Genomic DNA, 23,254 nt, shown 5'->3' on the forward strand with positions numbered 1-23,254 from the left:
ACTCACAGCTGACTTCTCATCAGAAACTCTAAAAGCTAGGAGGGAATGGCGAGATATAGCCCAGGTACTAAGAGAGAACAACTGCCAGCCCAGAATATTATATCCTGCAAAGCTATCATTTGTGAATGAAGGTGAAATAAAGACTTTTCATTGCAAACAGAAATTGAAAGAATTTGTTGCCACTCGTCCAGCCCTGCAAAAGATGCTTAAAGATGTGTTACACACAGAAACACAGAAACACGGTCATCAATATGAAAGAAGGTAAAGGAAGGAAACCAAGGAAGGAAACCTCACAGCAAAAGATCACAGGGAATTCAAAGCATATATTAGAACTTATCTTTGGCAAATGGCAGGGCAAAGTTACCACTTATCCTTAGTCACTTTGAACGTGAATGGCCTGAACTGTCCAGTTAAAAGACACCGATTGGCTGATTGGGTTAAGGAACAAAACCCATCTATTTGCTGCTTACAAGAAACACATCTTTCCAACAAAGATCCATACAGACTGAAAGTGAAAGGCTGGAAAAAGATATACCATGCCAACAGAAATGAAAAAAGAGCGGGCGTAGCCATCTTAATATCGGACAACATAAACTTTACCACAAAAACTGTTAAGAGAGACAAAGAGGGACACTATATCATGATTAAGGGATCAATTCAACAGGAAGATATAACAATTATCAATGTATATGCACCTAACTACAGGGCACCAGTTTATCTAAAAGATTTATTAACGGACTTAAAGGGAGACTTAGACCCCAATACAGTAGTACTGGGGGACTTCAATACTCCACTCTCAGAAATAGACAGATCATCCGGTCAGAAGATCAACAAGGATACAGTAGATTTAAACGACACTATAGCCCAAATGGATCTAACAGATATATACAGAACTCTCAATCCTACAGCTAAAGATTTTACATTCTTCTCAGCAGTACATGGAAGCTTCTCTAGGATTGACCACATACTAGGCCATAAAGCGAGTCTCAGCAAATTCAAAAGAATTAGAATCATACCATGCAGCTTCTCAGACCATAAAGGAATGAAGTTGGAAATTAGCAACTCAGGAATCCCTAGAGCATACACAAACACATGGAGATTGAACAACATGCTCCTGAATGAACAATGGGTCATAGAAGAAATCAAAAGAGAAATCAAAAACTTTCTGGAAGTAAATGAGGATAACAGCACAACATACCAAAACTTATGGGACACAGCAAAAGCAGTGTTAAGAGGAAAGTTTATATCAATAGGTGCCTACATCAAGAAATTAGAAAGACACCAAATAGATGAGCTTTCCATTCACCTCAAGGATCTAGAAAACCTACAGCAAATCAGACCCAAATCTAGTAGGAGAAGAGAAATAATTAAAATCAGAGAAGAAATCAACAGGATTGAATCAAGAAAAACATTACAAAAAATCAGCCAAACGAAGAGCTGGTTTTTTGAAAAAATAAACAAAATTGACACCCCATTGGCCCAACTAACTAAAAAAAGAAGAGAAAAGACCCAAATCAATAAAATCAGAGATGAAAAAGGAAATGTAACAACAGACACCACAGAAATAAAAAGAATCATCAGAAATTACTACAAGGACTTGTATGCCAGCAAACAGGGAAACCTATCAGAAATGGATAGATTCCTGGACACATGCAACCTACCTAAATTGAACCAGGAAGACATCGAAAACCTAAACAGACCCATAACTGAGACAGAAATTGAAACAGTAATAAAGGCCCTCCCAACAAAGAAAAGCCCAGGACCAGATGGATTCACTGCTGAATTCTACCAGACGTTTAAAGAAGAACTAACTCCAATTCTTCTCAAACTATTCAGAACAATCGAAGAAGAGGGAGTCCTCCCAAATTCTTTCTATGAAGCCAGCATCACCTTAATTCCTAAGCCGGAAAAAGATGCAGCACTGAAAGAGAATTACAGACCAATATCCCTGATGAACATAGATGCAAAAATCCTCAATAAAATTCTCGCCAATAGAATGCAACAACACATCAGAAAGATCATCCACCCAGACCAAGTGGGATTCATCCCTGGTATGCAGGGATGGTTTAATGTGCGCAAGACAATCAATGTGATACACCACATTAACAGACTGCAGAAGAAAAACCATATGATTATCTCAATAGATGCCGAGAAAGCATTTGATAAAATACAACACCCGTTCATGATGAAAACTCTAAGCAAACTGGGTATGGAAGGAACATTCCTCAATACAATCAAAGCAATCTATGAAAAACCCACAGCCAACATCCTATTGAATGGGGAAAAGTTGGAAGCATTTCCACTGAGATCTGGAACCAGACAGGGATGCCCACTCTCACCACTGCTATTCAATATAGTTCTGGAGGTTCTAGCCAGAGCTATTAGGCAAGAAAAAGAAATTAAAGGGATACAAATTGGGAAGGAAGAGCTCAAACTATCCCTCTTTGCAGATGACATGATTCTTTATTTAGAGGACCCAAAGAACTCTACTAAGAGACTATTGGAACTCATAGAAGAGTTTGGCAAAGTAGCAGGGTATAAAATCAATGCACAAAAATCAACAGCCTTTGTATACACAGACAATGCCATGGCTGAGGAAGAACTTCTAAGATCAATCCCATTCACAATAGCTACAAAAACAATCAAATACCTTGGAATAAACTTAACCAAAGACGTTAAAGATCTCTACGATGAAAATTACAAAACCTTAAAGAAAGAAATAGAAGAGGATACCAAGAAATGGAAAAATCTTCCATGCTCATGGATTGGAAGAATCAATATCATCAAAATGTCCATTCTCCCAAAAGCAATTTACAGATTCAATGCAATACCAATCAAGATACCGAAGACCTTCTTCTCAGATCTGGAAAAAATGGTGCTGAAATTTATATGGAGGCACAAGAGACCTCGAATAGCTAAAGCAATCTTGTACAACAAAAACAAAGCCGGAGGCATCACAATACCAGATTTCAGGACATACTACAGGGCAGTTGTAATTAAAACAGCATGGTACTGGTACAGAAACAGATGGATAGACCAATGGAACAGAATTGAAACACCAGAAATCAACCCAAACATCTACAGCCAACTTATATTTGATCAAGGATCTAAAACTAATTCCTGGAGCAAGGACAGTCTATTCAATAAATGGTGCTGGGAAAATTGGATTTCCACATGCAGAATCATGAAGCAAGACCCCTACCTTACACCTTACACAAAAATCCACTCCACATGGATTAAAGACCTAAATCTACGACCTGACACCATCAAGTTACTAGAGAACATTGGAGAAACCCTTCAAGATATTGGCACAGGCAAAGAATTTCTGGAAAAAACCCGGGAGGCACAGGCAGTCAAAGCCAAAATCAACTATTGGGATTGCATCAAATTGAGAAGTTTCTGTACTGCAAAAGAAACAGTGAGGAGAGTGAAAAGACAACCGACAGAATGGGAAAAAATATTTGCAAACTATGCAACAGACAAAGGGTTAATAACCAGAATCTACAAAGAGATCAAGAAACTCCACAAAAACAAAACCAACAACCCACTTAAGAGATGGGCCAAGGACCTCAATAGACATTTTTCAAAAGAGGAAATCCAAATGGCCAACAGGCACATGAAAAAATGTTCAAGGTCATTAGCAATCAGGGAAATGCAAATCAAAACCACAATGAGGTTTCACCTCACCCCGGTTAGAATGGCTCACATGCAGAAATCTACCAACAACAGATGCTGGCGAGGATGTGGGGAAAAAGGGACACTAACCCACTGTTGGTGGGAATGCAAACTGGTCAAGCCACTATGGAAGTCAGTCTGGAGATTCCTCAGAAACCTGAAGATAACCCTACCGTTCGACCCAGCCATCCCACTCCTTGGAATTTACCCAAAGGAATTGAAATTGGCAAACAAAAAAGAGGTCTGCACCCTAATGTTTATTGCAGCTCAATTCACAATAGCTAAGACCTGGAACCAACCTAAATGCCCATCAACGATAGACTGGATAAAGAAATTATGGGATATGTACTCTTTAGAATACTATACCGCAGTAAGAAACAACGAAATCCAGTCATTTGCAACAAAATGGAGGAATCTGGAACACATCATGCTGAGTGAAATAAGCCAGTCCCAAAGGGACAAATACCATATGTTCTCCCTGATCGGTGAAGACTGACTGAACACCAAGAGGGAAACCTGTTGGAGTGAGGTGGACACTATGGGAAATGGTGGCTTGATCAACATAGCCCTGACTGTTAATGAACAACTAAATACATTATCCCTCTTAGTAGTTTTTTTTTGTCTGTTCTACTTAATATGACTGGTTTAGATCTGTAATTGATGCACAGTTATTCTTAAGTGTTGAAAATTAACTGAAATGTGATCCCTGTTGAACATGGTGGTGGGAATGGGAGAGGGAAGAGATGTATAATTTGGGACATGCTCAGGCTGACTTGCCCCAAGTGGTGGAGTTGGAAGCATACCAGGGGATTCCAATTCAATCCCATCGAGGTGGCATGTACCAATGCCATCTCACTGTTCCAGGTGATCAGTTTCAGTTCACAGTTGGTCATGGTGAAGGGACTGGGAGTCAAAGGGAGCACATAGACAAGTCTAGTACCTGCTAACGCTAACTGATGGAGTAAATAAAGGGGAGAGTGATCCAACATGGGAAGTGAGATACTCAGCAGACTCATAGAATGGCAGATGTCCTAAATAGCACTCTGGCCTCAGAATCAGCCCTAAAGGCATTCGGAGCTAGCTGAAAAGCTCATGAGAGTATTTCAGGCATGGAAAGCCAAGACACTCTGGCAAAAGATCTCTGCGAGTGAGATCCCAGTGGAAAGAACAGGCCATCAAAGAAGGAGGTACCTTTCTCTGAAGGGAGGAGAGAACCTCCACTTTGACTATGAGCTTGTCTAAACAAGATAAGAATCGGAGAACTCAGAGGGCTTCCATAGCCTTGGAAACTCATGACTGGAGCATAGGGAGATTACTGATGCCATAGACAGGAGTGTCAATTGGTAAAGTCAACAACAGGAGTCACTGTGCACTTACTCCTCATGTAGGATCTCTATCCTTAATGTGCTGTACATTGAGATTTAATGCTATAACGAGTACTCAAACAATATATTTCACTTTGTGTTTCTATGGGGGTGCAAACTGTTGAAATCCTTACTTAATGCATACTAAACTGATCCTCTGTAAAAAAAAAAAAAAAAGAAATTATCAATTCCCAACTTGACTCTCACTGGGATTAAACATGACAATAGGTCTGCTCTGATTTCATCATCATTTTTAAAAATCATCTATTATTTTTCACTTTATGTTTCTGTGTGGGAGCAAACTGTTGAAATCCATACTTAATGTATACTAAGCTGATCTTCTGTATATTAAGATAATCGAAAATGAATCTTGATGTGAATGGAAGGGGAGGGGGAGTGGGAAAGGGGAGGGTTGTGGGTGGGAGGGACGGTATGGGGGGAAAGCCATTGTAATCCATAAGTCGTACTTTGGAAATTTACATTCATTAAATAAAAGTTTAAAAAAAAAAAAAAAAAAAAAATATTTATTTAACTATTATTTGTCCTGCAGTCAGTAGCACTTGAGATGAAACAATGAAGTCAGAAGACACAGTCCCATTCCAGTAAAACTTCACTATGTCATTGGTCTGCAATAGCACCCATATCAATAATATGTGTTAAGCAGGTATTTTGTGGAGTTGGATCAGCCTGTGGAGAGAGGAAATCCTCAAGCTGTGGCTGGCTCTGGGAGCTTGCCAAACTCAAGGCACTTTTGGTGATACAAACCACTTGAACACACACTTGCATCATGTGCCTTCTTTCTGATATCTTAAACCAGGTGAAAAGCTGGATTTTTTTAAAAAATTTATTTATTATTTATTTGAAAGGTAGAATTACAGAGAGAGAGAAAGAGAAAGGTCTTCCATCTGTAGTTCACTCTCCAAATGACAGCAATGGTGGGAGTTGGGCCAATCTGAAACCAGAAGCCAGAAGTTTGCTCTGGGTGTCCCACGTGGGTTTTTTAGAGGCTGAAGTATTTGGGCCACCTTCTGCTGCTTTCCCAGGAACAATATAGTAGCAGGCAGATGGATGGGAAATAAAGCAGCTAGGATTCAAACCAGTGCCCACATGGGATTGTGGCACCGCAGGAGGTGGCTTAACTGGGTATGTCAGAGTGCTGGCCCTGGGAACTGGTTATTAAAGTCACAACACAACCCAAGAAGATTATGCCAAAGATATTTGCTATTGGGTCTCTGCTTCTAGACACCTGAATGACAAAATCAATGTGCCCCTGGTTATATATCTATTTCTTGTCTAAAATAATTCTCTAGTTATCATACTTGGTAATCATAAAATTTATTTTTAATCATCACTACAGTGACATATTTTGTACATAGCTCTTAAAAAGCAGCAGGATGGATTGATTCATTTTTTTCTCTGCTCTTTTATTTTCTCTTATAGAAATATAGCAGGTACTTGTGATTTAGCCTCATCTTTTCAAAATGTATTTATTTTCCATAGAGATAACTAAATATTCAGAATTCTGAACTAACTTGGGTACTACACCTGAATTCAGAGTCATTTTCAAAGCAAGGCTTGTGTTGAAAGTTACTCTACTTTTAGTACCATGGATAGTGTGTCAAATTAGTTACTAACCAAGCATACCAGAGTTCATGAAACTGAAAGAAGGCAAAAATGGTGAAATTGTTCCTATACCACTTTTAAAGTGCAGACATAGGGGACAGGGGAAAAAAATCATCATTAAATAAATGGAGGTTTTGATGGCCCTTTTTTTTTTTTAGCCTTTGTTGATTCAGTGTAAAGCAAATTCTGTAACAGCTTTCAAAGCTTAATAGAATTTTTTTAAAAAGAGAGCTTGGTGATAATATGGTGTGAAAATCATCAAATCCAGAAGGTTTGTTTGGATCCTCATTCTGTGTTGGGAAGGGTAAGTTCTGACATGATTTTGGGAACAGCATTATAATAATATTAGTTCTATATGGATTGTTGAGAATAAACAGGACAGGGTCATCTGTGATGATCAAAAAAAAAAGCATATGAAGTCCACGGGGCTTTCAACAACCAATGAAGTAGTTGCCTTCAACATGTACTTTGTGATATTGGTTTCAGAATCTTAAATTTAGACCTATTATTGTTCTTAGGCAACCATAATGAGTGAATATAGGTGATGCTAAAACTTTTCCTACCATGAAGGTGGTTGCAACCACCAGAACAGACTGCCTCTTCCAATTCACCTGACGTCCCAAATTCAATTTCCTCTGCAGTGCTCTACATGATTTCCGATTGCCCTGTTTTCTAAACATGCCCGGTGTGCACAGACTTTTGTGCTCAATTATGAAAAGCATATCCTGTGTGTGAAATAAAGGGTATAAAATTATATGACATCCCATTTCCACAAACCCAGAACACATGTATGTCTCTGGTATGACAGGTACCAAAAATATGAAAAGTTACAGCTAGCTCTACAGAGAATGGAATGAAAATAACTATGAAGATTTCATTTTGGTGTCTCTGAATACATTTTGTATCCACCAGTCATTCTATGTTCAAACAACAAAACATGTTAATGCTTGATTTAACAGTGTTATCCTTTCCAGTGAATTTACACCTCTAAATCCAACTTTCCCAATGATTGTCCCCAAGGGTGGACATTTTATTTCTATATCCGTTTCCATGTTATACTCCCTTTAGAGTGACTATATACTCCATTTCTGCCTCTTAGAGTTGTCTTCTCCTTTAAAACCAAGCTGAAAACTGTTTTCTCTGAAACCTTCTGATTGCATTCCCTTTTACCAAGTTTATTTTTTCAATTTCCTACTGCCCTATTTACATGTCTAATGCAGAAGAACAGTAAGTTTCAGAGTCAGTTATTCTGCAGCATTTTCAATCAAGTATGCCATTTGTTTGCTCAGTGAGCTTGGTCACAATAAAGAACTTCATTAGGACTTTTATTCCTTTGGTGACATGGGGATGTCAACACAGATTTCTTCTACATACACTTATGGAAGGTGCAAAGTCTAGTGCAGCATCTGCCATGTAGCTGACATGATGAATTTCTTCACATCTAGCCTACAAATCCTTACATTAAGAGATGAGCTTGGCTGAACCCTCAATAAATGTACCACTCACAATGTAGTACCCCAATTTTTATAGGCCTCAACCTGTAGCTTCCAATTCACAAATTCCTTTAGAATGAAGGATTCACACATGCCAGGGGATGAATTTTTTATGTTGAAGCCCTGAAGAGACAAATGTAATACATGTGAGACATTTTGAGTGGTAAGATTAAATTGCCTGGAAGAGGAAATGACAGGAAACTTCTGATTAGCAGATAATTCCGGTTCTTAAGAATCCAAGGAGAATGTGAAGGGGAGGTGGACTCACAGAGACTCAAACACAGAGCCCATTTTAATTTTTCTGTGCAAGAGTATGGGGTCTTTTTGCCGAAACATAGACTTGCTTTTTTCACTCTGCAATACCTAAATGAGATTGTCTGCATTGCAGTAGCATGAACAAAGCTTATCAGCCAAATATGGTGGCTATCTCATGTTTTCTCCACTGGATGACAGATTTCAATGAGGAGACTTGACCCCTCCAAGTTCTCTCAACAAAGATGGGTTATTGAAAACCAAAATGAGACCTACCAAGAGAGGTCTGGGCAAGTTGTCATTCTTGCAAACATCTTGGATTAGAGACCCAAATAGCTGAGGTGGCTCAGGTGTGGGCAGGGTAGGTTCTTCAAGCGAGCTGTCCCTGCTTCCATAAGAGCCCCACTGATTCAGCCACTTTCTTAAAGAATGTTCACTTTGAGTACGTTCCTGGTGGGGATCTGAAGAAGAAGTGAGATGATTAGTTGCAGAGTTGAAGTCATAGATACTCATTTACAGCATTTCCAGGTTATGGCACATATGTTGAGTAATTAGAAAGGGAGAAATTGTATCCTTTGTTGTGTAGGAAGGTCTACATTCTGAAATTGGCTCCCAGAACCCATGTGCTCTCCTTCCCCATCTCCTAGAAACTGCTAAGGAAATCTAGAACAGTCTCATGTTCAACTTTTGTGGTGAGAATACTTGTTAGATGGTGCTAGCCACAGCTTGTTGCATTGTACCATGAGGTTTTTAATATATAAAGGTGCAAATTTCCTGATGCTAAGTTTATAGTAAATTCATGGGTAAGATCTCACCTGAAAAAGTAAAAGGCATTTGGTGTTCAAACCAATTGGACATTGATGATCATCTTATTGCATAGTAATTCTCCTCCAATTCATTTATCTTCCCTGGCATTTGGAATGCCTAGCAATTGCCAACTATCTCCCATCATAGGAATCCACCCTTCCGCACACAAGTGCCTGAGCCTACTCCTTAGTCATTCTCTGGCCCACTCATCTGTAGGGATGGCAACTTCAGGCAGCTTAATGGATAACCCACATTTGCAGTCGGTGTCCTTGGTTGTGTGCAATGATCCTCTATGCTCTTATGCTTTGTGACATCTGACCAAGTGAACCAAAATGATTTCTAACTTATCAGCAGTCCCTGCAAAATGAATGCTGATCCAGAGTCGCTTTTCAAAGAAAAGGTGATCAGTAACAAACAGCTGAGTTCAAAGGATTTATTGCTGTGTGAATGCCTTCTCAATAAGATATCTTAACATTTTCTCAAATAATCCCCTTACAGCAAACACTGTAAAATTCAACTGAGGAGCCAAGGTGTAGCCTGATAGATGGCTGTGTTCCATAATCAGACTTTAAAACACATCTACTGGCCACTTCAAGGGTATTGAGTGTATCACCTTTGCATACACATGAGGGCAACTCTCCTGGTGGTAAGAAAGATCAAGAGGGCTCCTGGTTCTGTTGCCTCTTCATGGTACTAGTCTGAATTATAGACTACTTAGCAGAAGTTTTGGTTCATATAAGCCCTGATCCAAATGATTTCAGTTCTCACTCATTTGACCCAAAGCAGCCTAGACATCATTTGACTCAATCCTAATACTACATCCAGTTTAGTAGTCTCTAGGAAAGATGCAAGCAAGAAAAATGTCAGATCTACCTAGAATTCATTTCTGTGCCATTTTCAAAGAAGAGAAAGAAGGAAGAAGAAAGTCAATGCATTATTAAATCCAAGGGCCTATTTCTGTATGTAGCATGTGCAAAGTTTTGTCCAAATTTTACATTAGTACATAGCTTGTCCAGTTTAATGCAACCTGATGTACCTACACTTAAGGACACACAATTGTCTCATGGTCAAACTTCAGGTTGATTGTAAGCCCATGGATAACCGAGATTCATACAAAAGAACTGTTCAGCTGAATCTTCACTAAAGCACTAACACGCATCATCAAGCAAATGAATGGTTATACAAGTGATGTGTGTTATGGAATCATTCTTATTGCATCCATAAGAAGCATATACATTATGGTAAACAACTAGGTATATGAATATTTCTAAATATGGTAGAAATGGAAGATGGAATATGTATTTTATCAAATATGTCTGAGGAAGTTCTAAATGTTTGTGGAAATGCAATTTAAACTTTATTTTTATTCAACCACTTTTAAATGCATGCATAGATGTCATATGAAGCACATTTCATTAACTTTGCACAATAATGTATTCATACCAACTTGTTACAACACGTCTCAATAGGATAGTTTCAGACACCTGCAAGGTTATGGCATCTTTATTCAGCAAATATTGATGTAATAACTAAGACAAGGTTTATATGGAAGCATGGGTTGAATGCTGGTGGACTCACTGATGCTTTATGAAAAAGTGATGAGGACAATGTCCTGAAAAAAATCAGCAGTTTGCAAATTTTAAGGAGTGACAATAGGATGTTAATGATGAAGCCTGCAACAGCATACCATCTACAAAAATTTGCACTTGCCCTGATGGAACAGAACTGACTAGTAGCAGCAGAGACTTTAGAAAACACCATTGACTTGGGGCCAGTGCTGTGGCATAGCAGGTAAAGTCGCCACCTGCAGTGTCAGCATCCCATATGGGTGCTGGTTCGAGTCCCAGCTGCTCCACTTCCAATCAGCTCTCTGCTAAGGCCTGGGAAAGCAGTGGAGGATGGCCCAAGTCCTTGGGCCCCTGCACCCACATGGGAGACCCAGAGGAAGCTCCTGGATCCTGGATCCTTGATCCTGGATCCTGGATGCTGGATCCTGGATCTTGGCTTTGGATTGGCACAGCTCTGGCCATTGCAGCCATTTGGGGAGTGAACCAGTGGATGGAAGACTTCTCTCTATCTGCCTCTTCTTCTCTCTGTGTAACTCTGACTTTCAAATAAATAAATCTTAAAAAAAAGAAAACACCATTGACTTCTCAGAAGGGCCTAGTTTCACAATTAATGCCTGAAAAGTGAGTGATGAACTAAAGATAAATGATCTAAAAACATAATCAAAAGTATCTTCTCTAGCCAGCACCATGGCTCAATAGGTTAATCCTCTGCCTGCGGCACCGGCACCCCAGGTTCTAGTCCCAGTCAGGGTGTCAGATTCTATCCCAGTTGCCCCTCTTCCAGTCCAGCTCTCTGCTGTGGCCCGGGAGTGCAGTGGAGGATGGCCCAAGTCCTTGGGCCCTGCATCCACATGGGAGACCAGGAGAAGCACCTGGCTCCTGGCTTTGGATCAGCGTGGTGCACTGGCCGCAGTGCACCAGCCACAGTGGCCATTGCAGGGTGAACCAATGGAGAAAGGAAGACCTTTCTCTTTGTCTCTCTCTCTGTCCACTATGCCTGTCCAAAAAAAAAAAAAGTGCCTTCTCTTAGTTGAAAGTACCTCATGGATATCATTTTACCAGAAATTTGGTTATTATTGGATGGAATGTGTGGCCTTAATTTAAACTCAGAGAAAGCCTGCAGACACTTTGAGAAAATAGTCCATAACACACTGTTAAAGGAAATGAAGCAAAAGCAAAATCCAAGGTAGTAATGGAGATTCAAATCTATGGAGATTAGAAAATAGAGGACAGAGAGCAAGGTGGGCCTTAACATTTTTGAGAAAGTAGTTATTGAGGTAATGTTAATGAAAGTATAGTGAAAACAAAAGAAGTAGTAATAGGATTCTTATCTTCATAACTCAGAAAATGAACAGCAGAGAGCTGGGTAGACTCGTACCAGGTGGGACCTTGTCAACTTCCCCAACTTGTGCCTCCTCATCAGTCTCTATGCTTGAGCAGGACTCCAGAGGTGTCTGCAATTCCTCTGTTAAAATAAAAAAAAAAAAACAGTTGTCTTAGTATGAATATGCTCAGATACCAGATTCAACTTCTGGTATTGGGACAAAAAATTATTAAATACATGCACTGCTTCCTCATGATAAGTATTTTCTTAAGTTTTTAAGCTTCATGAAAAAAGTTCATGAAAATATACATTATGAAAAAACTATGCATGGATTTAAAAATGATTTTGACCAAAATAAATATATAGATTCCATCTTTATATTTTATTTTTAACTTTAAGTACCACCTTTGAATGAAATATGTGAAGTCCCCTTGCATAAAGGAGAAGGCGAGATCAGATGGGATGAGCTGGCAACATCATAAATGCTCATCCAGTGTCCAGCTGAGAGTCAATCATTGAAAAACATGAAGCTACAAAGTTGTCTTAAATTACAATGTTTTGTGTCCAGTTCTGTACCAGGAAATTCAGTTCTTTCTGGACACAAGCTGTGAGAAGCAGTGAGAAAAATCTTGCAGATATTTTTGGAAAAGTTCTTAGTGTAATATTAAAGGAAGCAAGGAATAACAAGAGTCATGATAACAGTGCAAATTCTAATCATCAGTGATTTACAAAATAGAAGACAGAGAGCTGGATGGGTCCATACCAGTTATGGATCTGAGGTCTTCCTCTACGTGATCTGTGTAATCAGTATCTATGCTTGAAATGGGGGTAGGCACCAGAAGTGGTACCAGGTTATCTGTGGAAAAGAAACCAAAAGGTTATCTAAATTTTTGTTGTCTAAAAATTTGTATAAATATTCTCAGATTCTAGACTCATGTCAACTTCTGATATTGATAAGTTTTGAATCCATTTATCTATCCATCCATGAATGTTTTGAGGCTTCATGGGAAAATTAATTAAAATATATTTTATGAGAAAATGATGTATGGATTTAAAATTTTTGGCCAAATAAACTCCTGTTTTCAATTCTAATTTATATTTTTTATTTTTATCTCTGAGTACATTTCTGCAGGAAATGTCCTCTTAGATAAAAGAAAAGGAAAAAAAGATCCAATAGGGTGAGCTGGTAACTTGGAAATTGTTCATACAGTGTTCAGCTGAGAACCAATAATCAAAAACCATGAAACAAAAAGGTTGTCTTAGCTTAAGGTGCCTCATGTCCAATTTTTTATCATGAAGTTCAATTCTTTCTTTACAGAAATGGAAGATTTCATCCAAAGTAAGAAACATCTTGCAAAGTTTTTTTTTAAAGAAGTTATTAGTGTATTGTTAAGGGGAGTTCAGGAAAAATCAAAGTGGTTAAGTAATTACGGAGATTCTAACCTAGTAAAAATTCTGACATAAAGCTGGGTGGGCCCATATCAAAGGTGGGCTTAGAGTCACCCTTCAGCTCTTCACTTGTTTTAATCAGTGTCACATCCATGGGTTGGCAATCAAGAGATTGCACCTCCTTAGTATCTGTGGAAGGAAAAAACAAAGATTGCCTTGGTTATCAATATTCTCATATAATGGAGTCAGGTCAATTCATGATCAAATGAGCTTTCCAAAATATTTCCTCTAAGCAATAAGATGAATATGATAAAACCACTGATTGGAAAACATAGGAAGGGACTCATGATACATGCCCCCAAGTCCTACTAAACTCACCCTTATCAAATTGCTAGATGTCTCTTAGCTACATCTACCTAGGATTGAATGGTACAAATTTCTAGGCTCATGGGGATTTCTACTAGTCATATTTTGTGATGTTCTTTTTAAACTAATTTGTTTTGCATTCATCATCTTTAACCCTTAAAGCAATCATAAAATTCAGATATTCCTTCCATATTTTACTGGTATGAGCCTGAGTGACAGAATAACTGCCAAAGACAGGGCCACTACTCAATGATGGCACAGGGTTCTAGCTTCCAGAACAATTGGAAGACATCAGAGCAAGTGCTTTGCTCCTCAGTGATGCTGCTTCATTTCACACCCTTTCAAAGAGCACTGGAATCGTGGGATGCTTCAGGTACCCCAGAGTGTCAAAGGAGCCGATATAAAGCAGGCAATACTGTGAGCCTCTTCAATGAGTTTCAACCTGGACATATTAATGATATGTCTGAGAGTACTTCAAAAAGTTTATGGATGAAAGAATTTTAAAGTAGGACTTCATGTTGGTCAAAAATATTTTCACATGATGTCAAAAATATATATTATGAAAAATTATACATTGATTTGAATATGTTTTGTGCCATAAGCCTGACATTTTAATTCCATGTTTCCAAAGAATTTGTGAGGTACTCTCATATGAAAAGGCCCCATTTAAATTAGGTTAGAAAATGAATCCACACAATGGATCATAGCATGAGGTCTCTCAAGCAGTTATGATTTGAACAAGCAATTCTGTACATTAGGGACCTCTTCTCAACTTTTCTTTGGTCTCAAGACATTATGAAACTGCTCCTGAACTGTGGAAGCCTTGAAAAGGCAGGGGCAGTAGAGTCGTGGGCAGTACAACATTGTTCTTGGTACTGGCCCCTGAGCTCTAGAACTGACACTGCCTAAGCACCTTTCTCACACCTGGTGGCCTTGTTATCTGTTTCTCAGCAAAGCCAGTGACCCCAGATGGAGGATCTGCCATGTTCTCATGGAGATCCCAGAAAGCTCTCACCCACAATGTTGTCACTGTCCCCCGAGACATTATTGCAATTCACAGCATTGTCCCCAGTATTGTTGTAGAAAATCATGGGTCTCTTCCGCAAGACTGAATTGGTGGCATCTTTAAATATCTCAGGACAGTTCTGTATTAGAAAGTATGTCAGTGAAATCTGTGACACAAAAGGGTGAAAATAAGGTATTCTTTTTTAATTTTACATAGCCATAAATCATGTCATATGTGAATTTTAACATTATAAGAAACATGAAATTCAGAATTATGAGAAAACTTCAGAGTTAACATAGAATTATATAAACTAGTTTTCTCTCAGAAATAACCATTATACTCTCTAGAATATTGGGTAACTAGGGATTTGCTGAATTGCTAACATTTTCAAATCAATGGCTTCACCATAAAGATAATTTCAATGTCATCCATAAAGGAAGTTTGGCAGGTCATCAAAGAAGGAGGTACCTTTCTCTGAAGGGAGGAGAGAACTTCCACTTTGACCATGGCCTTGTCTAAATATGATCAGAGTTGGTGAACTCAAAAGGCTTCCATAGCCTTGGCAACTCATGACTAGAGCCTAGGGTGATTACTGATGCCATAAACAAGACTGTAAATTTGTTAAGTCAACAACAGAAGTCACTATGCACTTACTCCTCATGTAGGATCTCTGTCCTTAATGTGCTGTACATTGTGATTTAATGCTATAACTAGTACTCAAACAGTATTTTTCACTTGGTGTTTCTATGTGGGTGCAAACTGTTGAAATCTTTACTTCTTTACTTTATACTAAACTGATCTTCTGTATATAAAGAGAATAGAAAATGAATCTTGATGTGAATGGAAGGGGAGAGGGAGCAGGAAATGGGAGGGTTGTGGGTGGGAGGGAAGTTATGGAGGGGGGAAGCCATTGTAATCCATAAGCTGTACTTTGGAAATTTATATTCATTAAATAAAAGTTAAATAAAAAAGGACGTTAGGGGTGAAGATGTATGGTTGCATGGTAAAATCTCTAAAGTATTCAGTATACAAAGACTTGTGAAATACACTGGCCCAATGATATACCTTAAACTTGGGAGGCAGAAATTCTCAGTGAATCCTTTGACAAGAAAGGAGTCAGCTACAAACAGAACTTCTGCTTGACTAGGCTTCCTGTAGCCTTGCTCTGTCTCCCCTCAGCCTTACATTGAGAGGGAGCTCGGGGAGGAACTGTGTCTGCATTTGGAATGTTGTGGCTCTCTTAGGATGCTCTGCATCCAGTGCCAGCAGCAGAGAAGATATAGACAAGCATTTCTCTGAATGAGTCACAGCTGGCAGAGTAAGGTCAAGGTGTGTGGAGCTAAGTGTGCTCATTTTGTGCAAGCAAACAAGGCAGCGTCACTGACAGCCAGGAGAGATGGATGCTACCCCCACTGCCATTGCTCAGCTGAGAAAACCCTGGTGTAGAGACCTGGCTCAAATGTACACAACCTTCAACAATGAGAATTAGAATTGTTGCACCTTATTTGTCCAACAAACCCCAGGTTCCTTTCTATCATAGTGCATGAGTTCCTACTCTCTCCATGGGTAAGTCAAATCACTGTTCTGTCTCCTGAAAGGGAAAGGAGAAGTGACTCACTGCTACCTTTTTCCTACCTAACATGCCGCCCTCCTGTAGCTCCCAGGATAGGATAAATGAACTTAACACTCTGGAGCAGTATCACTAAAATGTTCATTTTAAAAAATGGTCTTTCAGAATTCATATCCTGAATTTCAGATTCCAAAGGGGACCCTGCTCCTCAAGGGCATAAAAATGAGACATCTAATTACCTTCTTCCTTAATTCATCTGCTACCTCTGAGCTTCTGGAAGTTGAATGCCATAGAGGAAGAATTCTTGGGGCAAGACACAATGATAAGTCTGAGGTAGTCATAATTTTGAATGTAGACTGTTGAACAATTTTGTTTAGGGACCCAAACAGGCACTTCAGGATAATCAAATTGGCTTTCGGCAGCTGGGCTAAGAGCCTAAACACAGAAAACGCAGTCATTTTCTTCAGCAACTTGCATATACAAAGAAAATAGGGCACTTTGAATGCCTTTTAACACAACACAATGAAAATACAGAAAATGAACCAACATGTCTAAAAATCACTGCCTGCAGTTTTGGTGAAACCATAGCAATGTGCTTTAACTGCAGCAAACTTTCTGAATACCTAAGTAAGCATAAGTAAATTTTAAAAAACAGTGTTGCATGCCATATGTGTGGCACTGAAAGTTTACTGTTGAAATTAAACAGCACACAAATTGAAAGCACTACCTTCTTTTTAAAGGTAGTAGTACAAGAATGCTGCCTCATGACAAGAGCCCAATGTTATAATTTAACAGACTCAGTCCAAGTTCAAACACATACAAAAATGTTGCATTGTACACCACATATAGACCTCTCAGCTAGCTCTTGGATTATATTTAGGTCAGACCACTGATAAATTGGTCTTATCTCTTGGACCAATGGTATTCCTCCCATATCAATGTCACAAATTCAGAATGTGTACAATGGTGAAGGACTCCATATCAATAACATTAGGAGAGAATTAAGAACTAAGTGACAGAGGCAAAGCCTATATCTTTTTTGATTCTGGCTTTCATTGTGTGACCAGTGAGACCCTTTCACATTGTTCCTTTGTTTAGTGGATAGAGCTCTTAAGCAGATCTAGTATTTTTCTGCATGCTGTGTAGGCTGTGGTTGTGAAGCAGAGTTAAAGTACAGTAATTAATGGCCAGCGCCGTGGCTCACTAGGCTAATCCTCTGCCTTGTGGCACTGGCACACTGGGTTCTAGTCCCAGTCAGGGCACCGGATTCTGTCCCAGTTGCCCCTCTTCCAGGCCAGCTCTATGCTGTGGCCCGGGAGTGCAGTGGAGGATGGCCCAAGTCCTTGGGTCCTGCACCCCATGGGAGACCAGGATAAGTACCTGGCTCCTGCCTTCGGATCAGCGCGGTGCACCAGCCGTGGCGGCCATTGGAGGGTGAACCAACGGCAAAGGAAGACCTTTCTCTCTGTTTCTCTCTCTCACTGTCCACTCTGCCTGTCAAAAAATAAAATAAAATAAAGTACAGTAATTATTGTATCAACACCTCTGAATCGCAGGTACTTTATTCTCGTCCTCTTTCTCAAATACATCAAGCCACTGGTCATACAGCTTGGCTGAAAATATAGTTCCTGGCAGGCTTCGAAGAAAATCCTTATAGAGTTTAAAAGATAAGTCATGTTAATTTGATGCCAAATATATGAGGTTAATTACAAAGAAAAATATTTAATTGAAATATTCAGTTTAATCCCAACTCTCTTCTTAGACATCCAAACTATGACCTCCAATTCTCTGAAGGGCTCATGTGGAAATGGGTGCTTAACTTTCTTCTGACTAAAGCTAGAAGCAAAAAAGAAGCAGCTAGGAAGTTCTGGGAGTGAAGAAAAAGTCTCCTCTTCCTGTGTGAATCATCTTGTTTGTATATTCTAGCAAACTCATTCAAACCTACAGAGTCTGGTTCTGCATCACCCTCAACCCTATCACTTCCCCAAAAGTATAGAAAAATACCTGTTTTACTTGTTTATATCAGACCCAGTGCTTTTAAACCTTAACAACAAAGGTTCTTAATCAAATGAACTAAATATAAATACATGCACTCATTTACAATGTTAAGTGAGGATTTGAGCTTCTGATGGCAGTTATCTGTTGTTCTTGCGGACAAAACTCCCTAACAGCCTCACTCTAGATTTCTTTCACACCTTAACATTTAGTGTTCTCAACATGAAAACAGAGGATTGTGGAATATGCATTTCCAAATTCCCAATAGGTAGGTTGACTTCAGAATGAATCCTTATGTTGGAACATATATGCCCTCTATACAAGGGAATCATACAACTTAATCAAAGCACCAGTCTAGGGCTTAGAGTATTTGGGCTAGATGCATGCAAAGGAAATCTTCTTAACTGATGCGTCAGAATATTGGTCACATCATGTGGCTGATGAACAAGTCTTACCACTGTAAAGTCAGTCCTTCTCCTAAATTTCATGAAACAGTCACATTTTTTGGACAACAGTGAGGGCAGGCTGTCATTGCCTTGCCAGCTTTCCTTCAACTGGTCTCACTAGAAGCCTCAAAACTCTCAATAGCAATGAATATAGAAGATGCATTCCAACAACTACTGCAATTGTAATCCAGGAACAGTTCAGTAGCTCTAATTGACAGCTCAATTCAATTTGGTCCTGATCAAATATTTGTGTCTAGTCTGGACCACCTCTCCAGGTATTTCCCATGGTATTTCCCAAGGATCAGATTTTAAAGCCTTCAGTGGGGTTTCTCTACGTCTTGCTGGAAAGTGACATGAATCTCATGTATGTTCCCTAGTATATGTTGCTATGATCTGAGTATAGTATTTGTCACCTATAAGTCATCAGTGGCCTATTGCTATTTCTCATATGGCCAAACATGGAGGATAAAGAAAGACCAAATGTGATACAGATTCTCATAGGTTTTGAAGGCCCATTTGTAGATATTATCATGTTAACATATTTTTCCATAACTCTTAACAAAATTCAAGTATGTGGAAGGGTATGTGGTTGTTATTATTTTCCCTTTTGCAAGTATTCCTAGATATTTAGAAATTTTTGCATCTTTTGAAACCTACTTATATTTTACATTGATTATATTTTAAGAATTCTAATCCAATTTTGACTGCTGCATCAACTTTTAAATTCAGATTTCTGAGATGTGCCTGATGTTATAGGTGGATTACTGTTCAAATACAACTGTGACTATTGGGCTAAGCCCAATCCAAAAAACAAAGTATACCAAAGGTGATCAAAGTGAAGTCAAGTACAATGGCAGAGTCCTTTGTCCACCACATTCTTTTAAAAAGGCATAAAAGACAGGGGAAATGACTGAAGATTTTCTTTGCATCTATGTGCATTTGTTGATTCATTGTATGGCAAATATTTGCTGACCATCAAAAACTTCTAAGAATGGAGTGTTCAGAGGTCAGTTTGAAGAAAAAGGAAAATTTATCTGACATCCAATGTTTACACAATGAAGGGAGTAGTTGCCTGCTACGATTTCCTGTCTCTTGAGTATTCCATCTATTAAATCTATTAACCTTGGAGTAGTCGTGATGAATGAAACCATCCACATACCTCCATGTTTTGCATACATGATGCTAGAACTCTCCCTACCTGTAATACAGTGGCTGCCACAAGAGGAGATTCATTGCTCCAGTCAACTGTACCTCCGGAACTTATTTTTTGCTTCAGGGCTGTGTAAGATGCTATGCTTCCTGGTTTCCTGAATATTCCCTCTGCCTGTGATCCTTTGTCAATAAAGTAAAGTAAATCCTATGGCAAATAAAAAGGAGAACAAGAGGTAGGGCATTCCAGATCCAGAAGCCTTGAACAAAGGCTTATTTCCATTTATTTTCACAATACTGTTGTATTAATACAAAGATAAGAGATTCAATGTAGTTCACAGATACAATTCTAAGAATATAATGATGCTTCCCTCTCTGCCCTTCCTCTATATCCACTCACGCTCTCTCCCCACCTTTCACCCCTACTTTATTTTCTTTTTTTCTTTCCAATTTAGACAAAAACAGCAAGAGTGTGTGAGGGGACACTGAGAGAGCTGAAAGGAATGAAGGAAATTGTTTTGGGATCTCTGAATATATTTTTAACACTTCCATCTGAAGAATTTCAACATGCTTTTATCATATTTTCTTTTTCAGTGCACTGAACTTTTAAATCAAACTTCTCTGATTCAAGCTTCTAATGAACCACTCTTTATTAATTATTAATTTACTATGCTTTTCTCAGTACTTCCTTGATCTTGCCCACATAGGGAAACTTAGCTGTCACACTTATTTATCATTGGTTTACTATGCTTCAGTGACTGTGACCCATTCCTACTTCCTGTAGTCCCTTGTACTCATTTAAATCCAGGCTAAAAATCCATCTCTTCCCTGAATCTATCTCGGACTGCATTCTCTACTCACCAGATTTTCATTTCCTATTTCTCCACCTTCATGCCCATGGGAGAAGGTAAAGGATTTTCAGGGTCAGGTATTCTAGGAATGTTTAATCTACTAGCCCACTCATTTTCACTCTAACTTTGGGCATTGAACACAACCTTAACTAATACTTTCTTTTTATCCGCTGTTGATGTCTGGATGATGATCCTAGCAACTCCTTAAACTTGTTGCAAATTCTACAAGGTCTGGACAATATTTAACATGAAACTAACTTGATAAACTCCTTCCCACCTAGCATAACACTCCCTACATCTAGTAGAGTACATGGGAGTACTGGACAATCAACAAATAGGGTGATTATGAAGTATATTAATTGGAAATAAAATGGGCCACATTCTCACATGATAGAAGCATGAATATATGCCAAAGGATGTATGGAAGCATTTGAGCTACAAATAGCATACCTGTGAGATATGCTGAGTTGCAAGATTGAGTCATTTGAATGAGGAGGAAGCAATGAAAGGACACTGAAAACTCATGCAGAGTTCAAGGAAGAGGTTAAAGGAGAATCTGAGGGTGAGGTGGACACAGTGGTTCAGTCACACATAGCCCTTTGTGGTTTTTCTGATCAGTTCTATGTGGATCTTAGCTGAAATCAGTGGAACCAATAAGAATATCATTTTTTTGCTTTTGTGCCTGACTGTGAAATCTAAATCTGATTTTTCTTCCTTGAAGCAATACTAATAAAGCATTTCAGCCAAAGGAAGGGGCTGACACAAGATTTCCTCATCTGGAAACCGAATAACAGGAGGACACCTAACTCTCAACATTGCTGTCCTTGGAGGGTTGTAGAAAATTGAAGCGAGACCTACCAAAAGTGGGCTAGTCAGTTTTTTCTTCCTAGACAGCACCAAGAGGGAGGCTGCATGGAACTGGACTGACAAAGGAGCTGCTGAAGAGTCCCCCTTGGTCAGATCACGCCACTTTTTGCTCTTGTTCGGCCTGAACAGTCGGGTCATATGCCTACCTGGAGAGGAAAGGAGGTTATTAGAGTAGATGAGTGAACTAGATTCTAGTTTCCACCTTTCTATTTGACAGATATTTTCAGCCATAGTTAGAGAAAAGAGAGAAGTTGTGTTATTTATTGTGTAGAAACTCCTACATTCTGAAATCGGCCAATCGCATTCATGTGGTATTGATGAATTCTTCTTTCCCATTTCCTGTAAACTTGTAGATAGGAAGCAGATATTTAGCCTAGTGGTTAAATACCCGAGTCCCATAGTTTGATTTCCAACTCTTCCTCTTGATTCCAGATCTTTCCGAATGCAGACTCTGGGAAGGAGGCAGCACTGAGGACTCAAGAAATTGGGTTCCTCTCAAGGGAGATCTGATTAAATTTACAGATCCCAGTGTTGGCCCTGACCCAGCCATGACCCTTTCTGGCCATTTGGGGAGTGAATTGAAGGATATGAAATTTCTATCTCACTGTGATATTCTCTCTCTCTCGCTCACTCTCTTTCTCTCTTCCCCTTTAAAATCAACTGCCAATGAAATACAGAGGTTTGAAGAGACTCAGGTTCAGTAGAAGATGGTCCAAGTCTTTGGGCCCCTGTGCCACGTGGGAGACCTGGAAGAAGCTCATGTCTCCTGGCTTCAGATCAGCACAGCTCTGGCTGTTGTGGCCATCTAGGGAGTGAACCAGTGGATGGAAGACTCCTCTCCCTCTCTCTCTCTCTCTCTGCCTTTTCTCTCTGTGTATAAGTCTGACTTTCAAATAAATAAATAAATCTTAAAAAAAAAAAAAAGAAAATCAGTTACTGCCACCATATTTCTCATTTTCCTAACAAGTTTCTTAGCAGAGATACATCTATAAAAAGAACACTGGAATGATAGCAGGAAAATGGAAAGCAGGAAGCTCAGAAACCCCTAACCACAAAGATTCAGTCCGGGTCTAATCTAGATCTGTGTCTGAAGCAGATGTGTAAAGTCAGCTTGCTGTGGGCTCATTCAGAGTCCATTCAAGGGGCCACCATTGAAACATAACTGGTTAAGCTGCTGCCTGAGATACTGCATCCCATATGGCCACTGGTTCAAGTCCTGGCTGCTTGACTTCCCTTCTAGTGCCCTGCTAATGCACCAGGGAAAGCAGCAGAATATGGTCCAGATCCTTGGGCCCCTACACCCATGTGGGGGACACAGGTGAAGAAGCTCCTCGCTTCTGACTTTGGCCTGGCCGAGCCCTGGCTGTTGGAGCCATTTGGGGAGTGAATCATGGGATGGAAGATCTCTTTCTCTCTCTCTCTCTAATCCTGCTTTTCCAAATAAATAAAATAAATATTTAAAAAAGATTCAGTTCAGGCTACAACCCCTCAGCCACTTCTGCCCAAGGC

General features: G+C 39.3%; 1 protein-coding gene across 5 annotated transcripts in view; it reads right to left on the reverse strand.

Annotated features, from left to right (window-relative positions):
- The window catches only part of LOC103350538 (uncharacterized), an 84,111-nt gene that overhangs the window by 46,052 nt on the left and 14,805 nt on the right, over positions 1-23,254 (reverse strand). For 4 of the 5 annotated variants that reach the window (XM_070047786.1, XM_070047809.1, XM_070047789.1 and 1 more), the window contains 10 exons: positions 21,737-21,891; positions 20,077-20,235; positions 17,981-18,087; positions 16,677-16,872; positions 14,877-15,033; positions 13,550-13,684; positions 12,870-12,962; positions 12,161-12,247; positions 8,684-8,868; positions 7,226-7,387 (listed from right to left, as the gene is read on the reverse strand). In XM_070047786.1, the coding sequence (XP_069903887.1) occupies positions 7,226-7,387; positions 8,684-8,868; positions 12,161-12,247; positions 12,870-12,962; positions 13,550-13,684; positions 14,877-15,033; positions 16,677-16,872; positions 17,981-18,087; positions 20,077-20,235; positions 21,737-21,891 (1,436 nt within the window). The remainder of the gene's footprint in view (positions 1-7,225; positions 7,388-8,683; positions 8,869-12,160; positions 12,248-12,869; positions 12,963-13,549; positions 13,685-14,876; positions 15,034-16,676; positions 16,873-17,980; positions 18,088-20,076; positions 20,236-21,736; positions 21,892-23,254) is intronic. The other variant, XM_070047798.1, reaches the window with a different exon arrangement.

Source organism: Oryctolagus cuniculus, chromosome 1 (assembly GCF_964237555.1).
Source record: "Oryctolagus cuniculus chromosome 1, mOryCun1.1, whole genome shotgun sequence".
NCBI classification, from domain to species: Eukaryota; Metazoa; Chordata; class Mammalia; order Lagomorpha; family Leporidae; genus Oryctolagus; species Oryctolagus cuniculus.